Source organism: Dipodascopsis tothii (genome assembly GCF_038497935.1).
Source record: "Dipodascopsis tothii strain CBS 759.85 unplaced genomic scaffold V1510scaffold_28, whole genome shotgun sequence".
Lineage (NCBI taxonomy): Eukaryota > Fungi > Ascomycota > Lipomycetes > Lipomycetales > Lipomycetaceae > Neoaidaea > Neoaidaea tothii.
Window position 1 is genome coordinate 80,004 of NW_027118012.1, and position 14,507 is coordinate 94,510.

Sequence of the window (14,507 nt, forward strand, 5' to 3'; positions counted from 1 at the left end):
CCCGCTCGCGCTTCTTGCGCTTCTTCTTCGCCTTGCCGTCCGCCTTGCGCATCTTCTTGTTCCGCAGAAAGTCGATCAGCGGCGTCGACCGCACCTCGGGCGTGTCCGTGGCCAGCACCGGCACGGCTGCCGTCGGCGGCTTGGCCGTCAGCTCCTCGACAAACGCCAGAAACTCGGGGTCGGTGTCAATCGTGTTCTCGCGCGGGTCCGCGCGCCGCCGCTGCTTGGGCACCTTGCCGTACGGCGCGAGCTCGACGACGGTCTGCCGGCGGTTGCCTGCGTCAGCGTGTCCGGGTGCGTGCGTACCTTTGGAGTCGGCCAGCGCGTGGCCGCCAAACGCCTTGTTGAAGGTCACGACTTGGTCCAGCGTCCGGAACTTGATGTACGCCCGCGAATCCACCGGCGGCTTGGCCCGGCTGCGGTCAGCGCGCCCGCCATCCACTCACTTCTTGGGTATCTTGCCGGCGACGTAGTACTTGTATTCGACGGCTTCGTCCGGCGTCCACTCGGCCACGGCCGCCGCAAACTCGGTCTCGGACAGCAGAGGCGGCAGATGGCGCACAACCACCTTGAGAGGCTCGTCCGGCGGCCGCCGCGGCGCGCGGTCGCGCTCGCCGCGGCCGTCCGGCCGGCCGTCGCGGCCATCGCGACCGTCGCGGCCGTGGCCGTCGCGCTCGCCCGCCCGCGGCGGGCCCGCCGGCCGGTCCGGCCGCGGCTCGCGCTCGGCGCCGGCGCGGCTGTCGCCGCGCTGCAGCAGTATCTTGCGTCCCGACATCAATTGTCGTCTGCTGCGGTCGTGGGCGTGTTTGCTGCGGCGCCGCTTGATCTGTCGTGGCGGCGGGCCGGGTAAGTGGCGCTCGTCTGCGGCGGCCACCGCAACCTCCTCGCTCTTCCGCACACGACGCCCGAGGGATTCTAGCACGTTTGCGCACGGCACGCGGACACCGAGACAGAGCGTGTGCAGACGCAGAGCAGCAGTCGCACGGGCCAGACCATCGAGCCGTCACAGCGCAGTTTCCGGCCGCAGACGCCGACGAAGAGAATTTTACCCACCGGACAGACACGATGGCGGGCCCCGACGAATGGCTGGAAACGGTCAAGAAGTGCCAGTACCTGCCGGAGAACGAGATGAAGCAGCTGTGCGAGATCGTCAAGGAGCTGCTGATGGAGGGTGCGTGGGCGCGGGCGCGGCGCTGACCGACAGAGAGCAACATCCAGCCGGTGAGCACGCCGGTGACGGTGTGCGGGTAAGTGGCGGCCACGTACGGGCTGACAGGCAGCGGTAGGTAGCGCGCGCGCGCGGCGCTGACGGCAGACATCCACGGCCAGTTCCACGACCTGCTCGAGCTGTTCCGGGTCGGCGGCGGCTTCCCGGACAACGTCAACTACGTCTTCCTGGGCGACTTTGTCGACCGCGGCTACTTCTCGCTCGAGACGTTCACGCTGCTGATGTGTCTGAAGGCCAAGTACGTGCGCGCGCGGCCGCGCTGACCGCAGGTATCCCGCCCGGCTGACGCTCGTCCGCGGCAACCACGAGAGCCGGCAGATCACGCAGGTCTACGGGTTTTACGGTACGTCCGGCGCGCGCAGCGCTGACCGCCAGAGGAGTGCCTGTCCAAGTACGGCGGCGCCAGCGTGTGGCAGTACTGCTGCCAGGTCTTTGACTTCCTCGCGCTGGCGGCCGTCATCGACGGCCGCATCCTGTGCGTCCACGGCGGCCTCAGCCCCGAGATCCGCACGCTCGACCAGATCCGGGTGGTGGCGCGCGCCCAGGAGATCCCCCAGGAGGGCGCGTTCTGCGACCTGGTCTGGTCCGACCCCGACGACGTCGACACGTGGGGCGTGTCGCCGCGGGGCGCCGGCTGGATCTTCGGCGCGAAGGTCGCCGCCGAGTTCAACCACGTCAACAACCTGCAGCTCGTCGCGCGCGCGCACCAGCTCGTCCAGGAGGGCTTCAAGTACCACTTCGACCAGAAGAACGTGGTCACGGTGTGGTCGGCGCCCAACTACTGCTACCGCTGCGGCAACGTGGCGTCCATCATGCGTCTCGACGACACGCTGAAGCCCGACTTTGTCATCTTCAACGCCGTTGACGACGACACCCGGCTCATGCCCCAGCGGTCCCAGCGGTCCGAGTACTTTTTGTAGCCGCCGGGCTGGGCGCGCCCGGCCCCGGCCGGCTTTTTGAACGGAACTGGTGTAGATCATAGTTGCGATGTGTGTACTATATTAATTTACGGAGACGTTGCCACGACCGCCCGCTACGCCTGCACGCGGAACTTGGCCGGGATGTTGTTCGCCTGGTCGACGTAAGCCTTGTCCTCGATCGAGTGGAACAGCTTCTCGTGCTCGATGTCTTCGGGGTGCGTCAGCGACTCGTCCGAGTCGTCTTCGGCGTGGTACTTGAGCCAGTGGTGGATCTCGTACTCGTACTCGACGTCCCCGTGGTGGCCCGGGCCGAGCCCAAAGTCCGGCAGCTCTCCGCCGCGCGCGTTGAAGTTGCGCCACTCGTCGAGCGAGATGACGCCGTCGCCGTCCTCGTCGATCAGGCCCATTATCCGCGACACCACCCGCTCCCGCGTGTCCTCGTCGATCGGCGTCTTGCGCTCGCCGGTCGGATCCATCGAGTGCAGCAGCCCGTACAGGTTCAACACGTCCTGCTTGGTCCACGTCTGCGACCCGTCCGAGTCGTGCAGCGAGAAGAAAGACGTCGGGTCGAACGTCTCGATGTTGTGCTCCTCCTTCATGTGCGTCTCGGCCCATCCGGCCGCGGCCGTGCCGATCAGACCGCACGCGGCCGCCGCTGCAATTGCGCGTCCAAAAAACATCCTGGTGGTGTGGTGTCGTCGCGGTTCGGTGGCGGGGAGCGTCGTGGGCGCTTGTGCTGATCGGCATTCTCCCGAGCCGCGCCTAGTGCGGCGTTCCGCCGTTGCCCGTTCCCGGCACCCCTGCGCCGGCCACACGCCCGGGCGCGGCGGCGCCTGCGCCGCGACTGCGCCCGGCAACGGCAGCGCCGGGGCGCCGACGCGGCTGCCGCACTGGCCGCCGCGCGTTCGACCGCTGCCTTGGATCACGGTATGCAGGGGTACTGCGCCTACGCCGGCCACGCCCGCGGGTGCTTAGCGCTCCAGGTTCCTGGTCCGCTGTTTCACCGCGACACCGGGTTCCCCAGTCTGGTGGGCCGCGTGCAGGTCAAGCACCGCGGCGGTGCGGCCGCTGCTGCGGCCGTTGCCGGGGGACGTCGCGCGCGGCGGCACGGCTGCGGCGGTCGCTCCACCGCTGTGTCGCCGTCGCCGCTGCCGCTCGACGGCCGCACGCCCGGCTGCTGCCGCCGCCCGTCGGTCCTGCGCTGCCGGCCGTCCGGCGCGTTCGCCGGGCGCTCTGCCGGCGGCCAGGCCGCCTGACCGCGGGAGTAGGCCACGTGACCGCCTCGCAAATTTTGGCTGCCGTCCCTGACCGCGACCTTCACGACCATCCGCAGGCCGGTGCCGAGCGCACTGATGACGGACGCAAGCCCCAGCGCGCCCCCCGCCGCCGTCGCCCGGCCAGACGCGCCACCGGGCCCGGCCGCCAAGCGCCGCTGCTCTGGCGGCCGCGTCCTGGACTCTGTGCGCCAGTTTTTCAACGACGAGATCTACTACTCGTGCCGAGCTCTCGTGCACCCTGTCACCGGCGAAACCGCCGCCCTGTTCCTGATGTCGGACGTCCAGATCCGGCTGGCCGGTCACCTTGCCGACGTCGTGGTGGCCGTCGCCGGCGCCGTCGCCCGCTTCCGCGGCGGCGTGGTGGCCTGGCCGCTGGTTGGCGTCGACCCCGAAATGCGCCCGTTCGTGCTCGGCCTCTGCCTGGTCGACGGCTCTGAGCCGGCCGTGCCCTACGCCTGGGTTCTCAAGCAGTTCCGTGCAGTGGCGTTTCCCAAGGCGGCCGCGGTCGCCAGCTTCGTCACCGATCCGGCTGACGATGTCGAGCGTGCGGTGGCCGCCTCGTTCCCTTCTGCCGCCGTCGTCGAGCCAGCGGCGGCCGTCCTGGCTTCCGCCCGCGCCTGCCTACGGCCTGTAGGCCTGGACGCCCTGGCCGAGAGACTGTCGGCCGCGGCTGCATCGCCGGCCGCGGCGGACCGTTTCGTGACTGAGGCTCGCGCGCTGGCGCGCGCGCCTGCGGCCGCTGCAGCGCTGGCTACAGTCACCCGCCGGTTCCTGCACACGGTGACCTGGACGCCGGCGCAGACCGCGACCGTCCACGATCTGCTGTTGGAGCCCGTTGTCGCCCGCAACGCTGTCGCCGACCTGCAAACCCGTCTGGACGGGCTCGCCGAGGCGTACCAGCTCTGCAACGTCCTCAAGTACGATGTGCTCGACTGCCGCGCTGTGCGTGAGGCGCCGCGCCCGCGCCGCGGCGCTCTGTCGAGCTTTGCCGCTGCTCGCGTGCGTGCCGGTCGTGCCGACAACGTGCGGCTCGGCCTGCCGGCCGCCGGCGGTGGCCACGCCCACCCTCGATGGACCACAGCCGTCTTTGATGGCCTACGCCCGCTGGCGTCGCCGTCACGAGTGGCCGTCGGCCGCACTGACCGGCCGGCCGACCGCAAGATACACGCGCCGATTCCCACGCTGGCGCGGCCGCGGCCCCGGCGGCCGGCCTGGGGCGCGCCGCCCCCCACGGCCGCCAAACCAAACTGGCCGGTGCCGCGACTCAGCGGCGCCTGAACACTGTACATAGACCAAGCCATTTGCCAAGCACCGTCGGCTGGCCGTCATCCGCGCGCGCGCAAGCGCACGTGACGCGCCCGCGACCCCGATCTCCGGCCCTCCCGGCTTCTCTCTGCTCCACTGCCAACAATGCATTGCATCGCTGACTTCTGTTTGATTCCGGTAAGCCCGGCGCCGGCCGTCTGTCAGGCACAGTGCGCTGACCGCAGATCGGCACGCCGACGCCGTCCGTGTCCAAGTACGTGGCCGAGTGCCAGGTCGTCCTGCGCAACTCCGGCCTCGAGTACAGCCTGCACAGCGCGGGCACGACCGTCGGTAAGCCTGTCCGTTGCTCCGCTGACCGCCAGAGGGCGAATGGGACGCTGTGTGCGCCGTCATCGGCGAGTGCCACAAGATCGTGCACTCGCTCGGCATTATGCGCGTCCAGAGCGACATCCGCATCGGCACCAGGTACGGCAACGTCGAGCGTCCGCTGACCCAGAACCGACAAGTCTCAGACTCCGGCCGACAAGGTCTCCAAGGTCGAGCAGATCCTGGCCGAGCGCGACTCGTAAATGCAACAGTGTATTAATAAATGTCTATCTCCGCGCCTGCGCGGCGGCTACAATTTGCCGTAGGAAACCCGAGCCCGGATCCACAGGCAGCCCTCGAGGAAGACCGAGAAGATGGAAAGTGCGCTGGTGTCAGTGCGACCTTGTTGCCACTTACGCTCCAATGAGATCGAACAGCAGCGCGGCCCGCATTCTCAGGCACGCTGAGCTCGAAAACGGGTTCACGCCCGCCCACGTGCAGTCCAGCGGCATCACGTCGCAGACGACCCACACGAACCCAGCCAGCAACATCAGGGCCACGACCACGTCCGCAAGATACCAGAAGTAGTACACGAGCCACCGGCGGCGGACGGCCTTGGAGTCGTCCGCGACGGCCGTTGCCAGCCGGTCGCGCCGCCGCTTGGTGCATAGCGGCACCACGATGGCGGCCACGAGCGCGACGGCCGAGACCGCGATGTTGAACTCGTAACTGGTTGGCACTGCGCCGTCGTCCCGCGACGCGGTGTGGGCGGCATACGCCAGATCGCCAATGACGATGGCCGCAAACACAAACTGCGCCAGGCGCACAAAGATCACGACGTAGGAAGAGGAACGCATCTTGCTGATGCCTCTCAAGTGTCGCGTCGGGCGGCTCTTATGGCAGGCAGGCCGGGCGCCGACCGCTCCTTGGACGAGCTGTGCGCTGCCATGAATACGACACGCTGCGCGAACACGCGGCGGCAGGTAGCAGCGGCGATGGCTCAGACGGCAGGGCGCACAGTGGCCGGTGCGGCTTGTTGCGTCCAGCCTCTACCGGCGGCTGTCAGGAAGCCAGTAGTTGGCTGCCATGGAGCGCGGCAGCGCCCAGGCCGACACCGTCGGTGGCCACGCACGTCGGCGACCGTGTCGGCCACGAACTGGCTCGACAACCGACCGTAGCGTCCAGGAACCGCCGCGGTCGCAGATGCCGCCGTCGCGAATAGCCGACAAGGGCGCTGTCAGGCTACCCGCTAGGCTCTACATCGTCCCGAGCCGCGCGCACGGGACCGCGAACAGCCAATTTCGCGCACGACACATCAGTCCACCGCGAGCCCGTACGGCGGCGGCACGCTGCCGATCAGCCCACCGTCCGGAGCTCGAGAGCTTGCCCCGGGCGGGCCGGCGGCCGTCCAGAGCGGGCGGCCGCACCCCGCAATGGCCTGCCAAACGCGGCGACCAAGACGCGTCCCGCTAGCCAGATGCAGATGTCTTAGACCTGCCAAAGCACCGGTCACATCCAGTCCCTTGGCCACGTCGAGCCGCAGTCTTGGTTATACTTTATCAGCCGCAAGCGTTAGACGGCAGTGGCGTCGCCCCTGATCAGCCGCCGGGGACATGGGCTCCGCGCACGCTCCAGCAGCCCAGGATTACCGCATCCGCCCGCCCTCGCACCCACCGCCCTGCCGCGCTCCGTAAGATGTCGCACCGCGCGCGGCCAGGCCGGCCCGGCCGCGAGCGCCGCCAGCACATAAAACCCCCGTAGACGCCGGGACGGCAAGAGCCAGCCAGAGCCCACCATGCTGCCCGTGACAGAATTCGAGGGACTCACCCATCCCGACGCTCAGCCCAGCCGCGGTCACGCGCTTCTCCTGGTCTGTGGCCTGCTGGCCATCCTCGTGATCACGCTCGCCGCCGGCCGTGTGTTTGACTTTGCGTTCGCGAGTGGTCCCGTCTACATGTAGCCGCGCTGCGGCTACGTGGGTCGAGCCGCACGTTCTGCGGCGCGATCTGCGGGCGCCCGTCGCTATCGGTGCCCGCCGCCGGCCCTGTACGGGCGACTGGCCTTCCTGGCCCTAGGCTGCGGAACACATCGCCGCCACAGGCCCACCTGGCACTGGCCGCCACCACCAGCTTCCGTGCATCTGCCGACATTGGCCCCGGACAGGCCCGCCGCACGTCCTAGGCGTACCGTGCCAAGACCTGACCACCGCCGACCCGCCACTCACGCCTAGCTCGGCAGCTCCAGCACGATCGGCTCGAGACGCGATCAACGGCGCGACTTCGGACGCTCGAAGCTAGTTTAAAAGCTGTCCACGGCCATCCTTCCCAATCTTGTTTGTTCAGACGCCCGCAGGGCTTTCCCGACAAGATGCTCAAGTTCAAGCGCGGCCGCCGCCGCGAGCGCAAGGTATGTCGGTCTGGTGGGGCGTCCTGACCCTAGAACGTGGTCGGGCTTGAGTACATGGCCGAGGCCTCCTCGGGCTCGAAACGGTCGTCGCTCGCTGCGCTCACCAGCAGCCCGTTCTCGGGCTCGGACACACAGCTGGCCACGAAGCTGCTCCAGACGCTGCACTCACAGGGGCACTCGGAGCTCAAGATTCACGACGCCCGGCTGCTGCTCCGGTCACGCTACGCTGCGGGCAACCTCGACCGCGCCCGCGAGCTCTACCAGTTCTTCCAGGACGCCGACGACGGCATGCTGCTCGACGTCCAGGTCGAGGGCGCGTCCGGCCACTGCGTCGGCAAGCCCATGGCCGGCGCCGAAAACCTCAACGGCGTGACGTGTTACCTGGACTCGTTGCTGTTCGCCATGTTTGCTCGTATGGAGTCCTTTGAACCGATCCTCTACAGCGTCCATGACGACGGCCCCCTACGCCGGCTGTCGACCGTCGTGCGCCTGTGGGTCAACATGCTCCGTGCGGGCAAGCTGATTCCGTCCGACATTGTGAGTTGTGCGCACGAGCGCTCTGCTAACCTCAGGCGGGGCAGCTGCGCACGGCCCTGGCCGAGAATGGGTGGGACGAGGCCGCACGCGACGTCCAGCAGGACGCATCCGAGGGCTTTGTCTTCATCACCGAAAAGCTCAGCATGCCCCTGCTGACGCTCAAGATGGACATTGCCCACGGCGGCAAGGATGCCGCCGCCGACGACCACAAGTTTATCAACGAGCGGCTCCTTGCGGTGCCGGTCCCGGGCACGGCCGCCGACCCCCCGATCCGGCTTGAGGCCTGTCTGGAGGAGTACTTTGCCAACTCGGTCACCGTCCGGCGCCAGATCGAGCGTCGGCTGACCATGGACTCGGTTGCCCGCCAGAAGCGCAACTCGGTCCACATCGAGACCGTTGAGGTCCCGGCAGAGATGACCAGCGCGGCCGCGGCCAAGGCCGCCGAGGCCGCCGAGGAGTCTGCTAACGTCAAGCGCACTGCTCGGCGGTCGTCGGTCAAGACTGGCCGCCCGCACCTGCGCCGCGCTGGCTCGTCCCGCCAGGAGATATCGCTAATGGCCTGGGCGTTCCTGCAGCTGTTACCCTTCTACACAGACTCGGCCGCCACCGGCTCAGGCGGAGCGACCATGGCCGAGCACTTTGCCCACAAACGGCCGGTCATGGTCGTCTGTCTGAAACGGTACACGTGGGCGGGCACGCGGGGCGTGCGCAACGAGCGGCAGGTCATCGTACCTGAGTCGATCGATCTGCCCAAGATCGTGGCCGACGACATGGTCGGTCGCCGGGGCAACCACGTCCACCACGGCCGCGTGCGCCACACGACCGAGTGCCGAGTGCGGGCTGCCGCCCGCGGCCCGGAGCAGTTCCGGCTCGTTCTCGAAGCGGCCATCTGCCACCGGGGCAAATCGCTCTCCGCCGGCCACTACATTTCTCTTGTGCGCGACTCTGTGCGCGGCTCGGACCCGGCCAGCAGGGCCTGGCTCAAGTTCGACGACATGGGCTCGCCCAAGGTGTCGCATACCACGCTGGCCGAGGGGCTGAGCAGCGAGTTTCCGTACCTACTATTCTATCGCATGACCACGCGCGACTCTAACTCCGGCGGCGATTTTCCGCCGCCGTACGACTCGGACTCGGACTCGGAGTGCGACTGCGACTGCGACTGCGACTCGGACACGTCAACCATGGCGTCGGCTACTCCGGCCACCCTGTCGGCGGTGCCGTCGGCTACGCCGTCGGCAACACCGTCGCTGACCGAGCTACGGCCGCCAGAAGGGCTCGACTCGCTTCTGGAGGCCGCCCAGCGCGCCCGGTACTCGTCTGACGGCGTCGACGAGGACGCGGAACTGCAGGCGGTCATCTCGCGGACTTCGCTGCTGACAACGGGATCAATGCCGACAGTTGTCATCGAGCGCGCCCGGCGTTCGACCGAGCGCGAGGGCGAGCAGCGCAGCGCCGTGGCGCGCAGCCGGTCGTGGAGCGCCAAGGAGTCGCGCGAGAACCAGGCCGCGGCCGCCGAGCGTGACAGCCACGACAAGCACAAGCACGACAAACACCACAAACACGACAAGCACAAGGAAAAGGCGCACGACCGGCTGGACCGCCACAGCACCGAGGCCGGGCGGTCGTCGCCGTTCCGGCGCAGCGCCAGTCGGCGTGGCCTCTCGCCGCGGCCGTCGCGTACGCGCACGTTTCGTCGGAGCCCTGCCGGGTCCGACGCCGACTCAGACTACGAGATGGGCGAGAAGTGCGCGATCATGTGAGCGGCATGTGCCGGTGATCCGGAGCCGCACGCTAGTGTCGCATGCTGCCTAAACCGCTGCGCAAGGCGTCGCCCAAGACGCCGCCAAGCGGTCCACAGATGCCGCGACGCCGCGGCAGCAGGCGCCATCGTGCCGCCACACGCCGGCGGCGATGGCCCTGCAGCCGCGGCGCGCAGCCACCCTCATTGCATACATAGATAACACGCAAGGCCACCTACACGCCGACCCAGCACCGTGGACAGAGCGCAAACTGTCAAGCCCCTGTGCTGCACGCCGGCGGTGGAGGTGCATCTACTACAGACGATGTGCATTAGCGTCATGCGACTCCGCACGCTAGTAGGCTCGATACCAGACTGCGGGTACCGCGAACGTAAATCCGGAACAGCTATTGTGTCCGACCGCCGGCGTCCCCAAGCCAAGCGAGCGGGTCGTGTCGGTCCGCGCGTCGCGGTGCAGCCGAGCTACGCGCCCGCAGACGCCGCCGCCGTCGCTGCAGGATCGCCACCTGGCCGGCGCGAGCCGGCAAACTGTCGGTCCTAGCCCGGCGCGGTCGCAGGCGGCCTGTGCCGGCGCCGTGGCTTCCTCCGCCCGACTGATCTAGCCGAGACGGTGGCCGCTCGCTCCAGCCAGGGCCAATTGCCAGGCCGCCGTGCGCGCCTATAAATGCGCTGGCCCCCGCTTCGCGGCCAGCAGCAGCAATGGAAGAAAAGGTACGTCTGCGGCGAGCGCACTGACGCCAGACTCTCGCCGATTTCTCCGTGCCGGCCGCGCCGGCCGCGCCCACCATGTCCGAGCAGACCGCGGCGCCGGCCGCCATGCCGACCGGCACCGACATGAGCACGACCAACTTCCTGGGCGCAGACACCACCCCGCTGCCGGTCGCCAACACCCAGAACGGCCCGCAGTACACGGTCAACCCCGGCACCGTCTACGATGGCTCCGGCACCGTCGACACCAGCCAGGCCACCAGTGGTGGCGGCGGCGGCGGCGACAGCGGCGGCGACAGCGGCTGCTGCGACGGCTGCTGCGACGACAGCTGCTGCGACTTCTTGTGTTGTTGTTAGACCTCTAATGTCCTTCATCCCGTGCGTCTAGGCGATCTCTTTAGCCTGCGGCGCCAGCCTAGCGGCCGTCGCCGCTTTGGGTAGGACTGGACCGCCCGGCCTGGCCGCCCACCGCGTCCGCAATTCAGGGGTAACCCCGGCCGCGCCTATCGCCAAGCCGCCGCGCCGGTTTAAGCATCGTGCCCGTCCCAGAGCTGAACACGCCGCGCCGCGTACGCGCAGCACGTTACCCTACCCAGCTCCTGCGGCTTGCTCTGGCCGCACCCCGGCAGTCGTCCGCCAGCCTTCGGCCTGGCGCACGCCGTTTCCGTGGCGGCAGCCACGCTTCGCGCGCTCGCCGCCACTCGCATTCCCCAGATCGCCGCACGCGTTCGAGCCCCTTGTCCCGGGCGGTGCTACCGCTTGTCGCACGACTGTGGGCTGTACGCCGGCACCGGCCTGATCTGCCTAGGCCTTGGTGTGGCAAAGGCCGCGACAAAAAAAAAATTTCATGGCTAACGGCAGCAATACGCTCTCGCTAGCCATCGCACCCGCTTTCGTCCGTGCTCTCGTAGGTTGCCGTCGTCAAACCGCGACAAATTGCGGTTGCGGCCGCCGGACATGCCCGGACGCGTGTAGACCGGCGGCGGTGGCCGGGGGGACGGCGGATCTGCCGTTGCCGGTCTACCACGAGAAAACCCCCGTGGACGGCCATCGCCGGCGGCGCAGCGCGCTCGCCAGATCTGCTGCACCAGCGCCGGTGTCCTTGTCTACGTCTCCGGCGACGCGCCGACGTCAGCCCGCCCACGGCCCAGGCCACGTCGGCGGCCGACGGCGGCCGGCCACATGTTCGGCAGCGTGTAGCACGCTGCCCAGGCCGGTTGGCTGGGCAACTAGCGGAGATGCTGAACGTAGCTGTTCACAAAGCGCCGCACGTGTGGCCAGGATCAGACGGTAGGCCGGGCTCGCGTGCCCGCCAATGGTCCCGCAGTGTCGTGGACACGGGCGCGGGCGGCGGCGGCCGACAGCGGCGTGCAGGGCTAGTCTGTGCGCGCGGCCGTCCAGGACCGATCCACGGCGCACGCGGCAGATTCCGGGGCGCAGCGGCGGAGGCCGGCCGGTGCTGAAGTCACGTGAATGTCACGTGAGAACGCACGTGGGACCGTGAGTGGCAGCTTGTCCTCTGGAGCTCGGGCGACAATAACTTCAAGAGCTTTTCTTCAAACTCTTCCAGCGCTCTTCGCCAGCAACCGTCCACACACCCCAGTAAGTCCCCGAGGCCGAGCGCGATCTGACGGACCAGTTTTTGCATAGAACGAGTCAGAGCTTTGAAAGGTGAGTGCTCCCCGGCGCATCGCTGACGGCAGATGTCCTCCGCCGCGCTGATGACTGGCGCCCCCGGCAAGCGCATTGCGCTGCCTGTTCGTGTCGAGCCGAAGGTAGGTCCCCGGGCGACCGCGCTGACAGCAGGTCTTTTTTGCCAACGAGCGCACGTTTCTGTCGTGGCTGCATTTCACCGTCATCCTCGGCGGCCTCGGCGTCGCGCTGCTCAACTTTGGCGACCGGGTCGGCCGCTTCTCGGCCGGTCTGTTCACGCTGATCGCCATGGCCACGATGGTCTACGCGCTGGTCACGTACCACTGGCGTGCGGCTGCCATCCGCCGCCGCGGTGCCGGCCCCTACGACGACCGTTTCGGTCCGACCATGCTGTGCTTCTTCCTGCTCATGGCCGTCATCATCAACTTCTTCCTCCGCCTGAACAGCGTCTAGGTGTACATAGAACGGTCATTCATCATGCGATAGTAATACAATATGTCAACAACTTTTTGGTCCGAATATGCTAGAGATCGTCGTCGCCGAGGGCGTCGATCGAGACGACCTCGCCCGGCTTGAACGGGGGCAGACCCAGGTACGGGCAGCCATCACAGCGGAAGGCGTCGCCGAGCGCGCAGTTGCCGCATGAGCCACCGGTCTTGCCCTCGACCGTGAAGTCGATCTCGGCGGTCTCGTCCGCCGTGAGCGCGACCGTGCGCGCCTCGCGAGCGGCCGCTTCGGCGGCCTCCTCGAGCTCCTTCAGGCCGCACGTGCAGTCCTTGCAGGCCTTCCGCCGCCGCTTGCCGCCAGGCGCGCACGCCTCGGGCACCTGCAGCGCGGGCGCGACGTCGTCGACGTCGTCCAGCAGCGCGTCCTCGTCGATCATGTCCTCGTCCTCGTCCAGCGTAGCGCCCCATCCGCGCTCCGGCGACCCGGCTGCCGACGGCGCCGACGACGCCGAGTCCGAGTCCGAGTTGGATGCAGCGACCAGCGCCGGCGGTTCAGCGCGAGCGCGCGCCGGCCGCCGCAGCGACACCACCTTGCTGCCGCCCTCGGCCGGCTTCGACCACTGCCAGCCGCCGCCCACCGCGGGCTGGACCATCAGCCCACAGGCCATCGCATCCAGGCCCTGCGCCTCGGGCGCGCCGCTGATCGTGCCCTGCGGCGCCAGCGCCGTCGCCAGCTGCTGGATCGCGGCCCCGCCCAGCGGCGTGCCCGCCGGCGCCACCACGATCTCGCCGTAGAACCGGCTCGGCAGCGCCACCGCCGGAAGCCGGTCCATCATCTGCAGCGTCACCCGGGTGCCGCCGCGGGCCTCGATGCCCGCCGTCGTCTGCGCCAGCGTCTGCGGCTGAGCCGCCAGGCTGGGGTGTGCCAGCACCAGCACGTTCATTGTCTATGCGCCTGCGCCGTGTGTCGCGTGCTTCGCTATCGGTCCGTGTCTTGTCTCCGTTGCGCTCCTGCGCTGGTGTCTGTGGACTGTCTTGAGTCGGTCGAGCAGGCGGAAAGGCACTTAATAAGCCATCGCCTGACCACGGTTACTAAGCCCGGCGCCGGCGGCGAGAGTTGCGGCAAACGCAACAGCGAAAATTTCTCCACGCCGATAAGCGGCCTTCCCCTCGGCCTGCCCACCCCCACCGCCGCACCGCGCACCGCGCCGGCGGCGCGCGGACGTGCCTGAGGCCGCCGGCCGCCCCGCCGTGCCCGCTATCGGCGCGCGCGCCCGCTGATTTGTCAGCACAGCGAGTCAGCGGCGGCGAAAAGTAAGCGCCGGGTAACCGCCACCTCCGGGTAACCCCACGCCGCATCCCCTGCGGCGTCGGTCTCCCCCGGCTGCGCCTGCCTGCTAGCTAATGCCCGGCCTGTGACTGGCCCGCGTCCCAAGGCTATATGCCATTACAAACCCGACGCGCTTACTAGCCGGCCCTGACTCATGCGCAGCTTTTGCCTAGCCATCCGCGGCTGCAGCTCGCCACCGGCCCACCTGTCGGCTGCCTGCCGGTGTCGGCGTGTTGCCAGACTGGCCCTGGCGGCGTGTAGGCCGCCCGCGGACAGTGGCTCTTATCGGCGGTGCTCACGCCGGTCGTCTGATCGCAAACGCGCCATGGCCAGCGAATCGGAGCCCTGCCGCGCTGCTTTACCGCGCCGTCGATTCGCTGGTCCCTGCGCCACGCTGACTCAACACGTAGAGCAATCCCAGTGGCTGCAGCCACCGCCATTCGCTTGTTCGCGAGAGGTCGTGCTGGGCGACGTGGCGACGCGTCTGTTAGGGCTCAGCCCTGCCATCTGTCTAGGGTTGAATGCAACTACGCGCTCCCCGGCCCCAGCACGGCACCAGCCGGCCCAGGCAACTGCCTGCCTCGTGGCAGAGGTCACCTAAGCACCGCATGTCTGCGAGAAGGCCTCCGACCGCCGCGCCGATTGCAAGCACACTGCCCCCGACTGCCCCC

General features: G+C 68.5%; 9 protein-coding genes across 9 annotated transcripts; 5 read left to right on the plus strand and 4 right to left on the minus strand.

Annotated features, from left to right (window-relative positions):
* Positions 1-184: 184 nt before the first annotated feature.
* V1510DRAFT_368639 (Smg-4/UPF3 family-domain-containing protein) lies at positions 185-775 on the minus strand (the record flags this gene model as incomplete). The annotated part of the gene is made up of 2 exons (XM_066931364.1): positions 185-416; positions 447-775. Coding segments are annotated over 2 exons (561 nt in total), but the record flags the coding sequence as incomplete, so codon positions are not given.
* A 122-nt stretch (positions 776-897) lies between these two features.
* On the plus strand, positions 898-2,254 carry V1510DRAFT_421008 (Metallo-dependent phosphatase-like protein). Its single transcript, XM_066934546.1, has 5 exons — positions 898-1,171; positions 1,205-1,239; positions 1,330-1,466; positions 1,498-1,571; positions 1,604-2,254. The coding sequence occupies exons 1-5, from the start codon at positions 1,066-1,068 to the stop codon at positions 2,146-2,148; spliced, it is 897 nt and encodes a 298-aa protein (XP_066787502.1). The 5' UTR covers positions 898-1,065; the 3' UTR covers positions 2,149-2,254.
* Positions 2,255-2,261: 7 nt separating this feature from the next.
* On the minus strand, positions 2,262-2,828 carry V1510DRAFT_404428 (uncharacterized protein; the record flags this gene model as incomplete). The annotated part of the gene is made up of 1 exon (XM_066932241.1): positions 2,262-2,828. One exon carries the CDS (start codon positions 2,826-2,828, stop codon positions 2,262-2,264), a length of 567 nt encoding a protein of 188 aa, XP_066787503.1.
* A 474-nt stretch (positions 2,829-3,302) lies between these two features.
* V1510DRAFT_421012 (uncharacterized protein) lies at positions 3,303-4,792 on the plus strand. Its single transcript, XM_066934547.1, has one exon. The coding sequence runs from the start codon at positions 3,501-3,503 to the stop codon at positions 4,701-4,703; it is 1,203 nt and encodes a 400-aa protein (XP_066787504.1). The 5' UTR covers positions 3,303-3,500; the 3' UTR covers positions 4,704-4,792.
* Positions 4,793-5,413, plus strand: V1510DRAFT_421014 (YkoF-like protein). Its single transcript, XM_066934548.1, has 4 exons — positions 4,793-4,868; positions 4,916-5,021; positions 5,054-5,156; positions 5,188-5,413. Exons 1-4 carry the CDS (start codon positions 4,836-4,838, stop codon positions 5,258-5,260), a joined length of 315 nt encoding a protein of 104 aa, XP_066787505.1. The 5' UTR covers positions 4,793-4,835; the 3' UTR covers positions 5,261-5,413.
* Positions 5,308-5,854, minus strand: V1510DRAFT_404430 (uncharacterized protein; the record flags this gene model as incomplete). Its single annotated transcript, XM_066932242.1, has 2 exons — positions 5,308-5,383; positions 5,415-5,854. The coding sequence occupies 2 exons, from the start codon at positions 5,852-5,854 to the stop codon at positions 5,308-5,310; spliced, it is 516 nt and encodes a 171-aa protein (XP_066787506.1).
* Positions 5,855-7,805: 1,951 nt separating this feature from the next.
* Positions 7,806-9,028, plus strand: V1510DRAFT_350503 (PAB-dependent poly(A)-specific ribonuclease subunit PAN2; the record flags this gene model as incomplete). The annotated part of the gene is made up of 3 exons (XM_066930858.1): positions 7,806-7,940; positions 7,976-8,749; positions 8,804-9,028. Coding segments are annotated over 3 exons (1,134 nt in total), but the record flags the coding sequence as incomplete, so codon positions are not given.
* Positions 9,029-11,846: 2,818 nt separating this feature from the next.
* On the plus strand, positions 11,847-12,579 carry V1510DRAFT_421027 (uncharacterized protein). Its single transcript, XM_066934549.1, has 4 exons — positions 11,847-12,009; positions 12,047-12,078; positions 12,111-12,182; positions 12,214-12,579. Exons 3-4 carry the CDS (start codon positions 12,111-12,113, stop codon positions 12,511-12,513), a joined length of 372 nt encoding a protein of 123 aa, XP_066787508.1. The 5' UTR covers positions 11,847-12,009; positions 12,047-12,078; the 3' UTR covers positions 12,514-12,579.
* V1510DRAFT_421030 (cytokine-induced anti-apoptosis inhibitor 1, Fe-S biogenesis-domain-containing protein) lies at positions 12,508-13,685 on the minus strand. Its single transcript, XM_066934550.1, has one exon. The coding sequence runs from the start codon at positions 13,448-13,450 to the stop codon at positions 12,584-12,586; it is 867 nt and encodes a 288-aa protein (XP_066787509.1). The 5' UTR covers positions 13,451-13,685; the 3' UTR covers positions 12,508-12,583.
* Between the last annotated feature and the right edge of the window lie 822 nt (positions 13,686-14,507).

What these genes read in the sequence shown, in the direction of transcription:
- V1510DRAFT_421008 (XM_066934546.1), top strand. Translation starts at nt 1,066, where the DNA reads ATGGCGGGCCCCGACGAATGGCTGGAAACGGTCAAGAAGTGCCAGTAC. An exon ending in CAAGGAGCTGCTGATGGAGG is followed by an intron (nt 1,172 to 1,204) that starts GTGCGTGGGCGC and finishes GCTGACCGACAG; the next exon opens with AGAGCAACATCCAGCCGGTG. An exon ending in GCAGGTCTACGGGTTTTACG is followed by an intron (nt 1,572 to 1,603) that starts GTACGTCCGGCG and finishes GCTGACCGCCAG; the next exon opens with AGGAGTGCCTGTCCAAGTAC.
- V1510DRAFT_421012 (XM_066934547.1), top strand. Translation starts at nt 3,501, where the DNA reads ATGACGGACGCAAGCCCCAGCGCGCCCCCCGCCGCCGTCGCCCGGCCA.
- V1510DRAFT_421014 (XM_066934548.1), top strand. Translation starts at nt 4,836, where the DNA reads ATGCATTGCATCGCTGACTTCTGTTTGATTCCG. An exon ending in CTGACTTCTGTTTGATTCCG is followed by an intron (nt 4,869 to 4,915) that starts GTAAGCCCGGCG and finishes CGCTGACCGCAG; the next exon opens with ATCGGCACGCCGACGCCGTC. An exon ending in CAGCGCGGGCACGACCGTCG is followed by an intron (nt 5,022 to 5,053) that starts GTAAGCCTGTCC and finishes GCTGACCGCCAG; the next exon opens with AGGGCGAATGGGACGCTGTG.
- V1510DRAFT_421027 (XM_066934549.1), top strand. Translation starts at nt 12,111, where the DNA reads ATGTCCTCCGCCGCGCTGATGACTGGCGCCCCCGGCAAGCGCATTGCG. An exon ending in CTGTTCGTGTCGAGCCGAAG is followed by an intron (nt 12,183 to 12,213) that starts GTAGGTCCCCGG and finishes CGCTGACAGCAG; the next exon opens with GTCTTTTTTGCCAACGAGCG.
- V1510DRAFT_421030 (XM_066934550.1), bottom strand. Translation starts at nt 13,450, where the DNA reads ATGAACGTGCTGGTGCTGGCACACCCCAGCCTGGCGGCTCAGCCGCAG.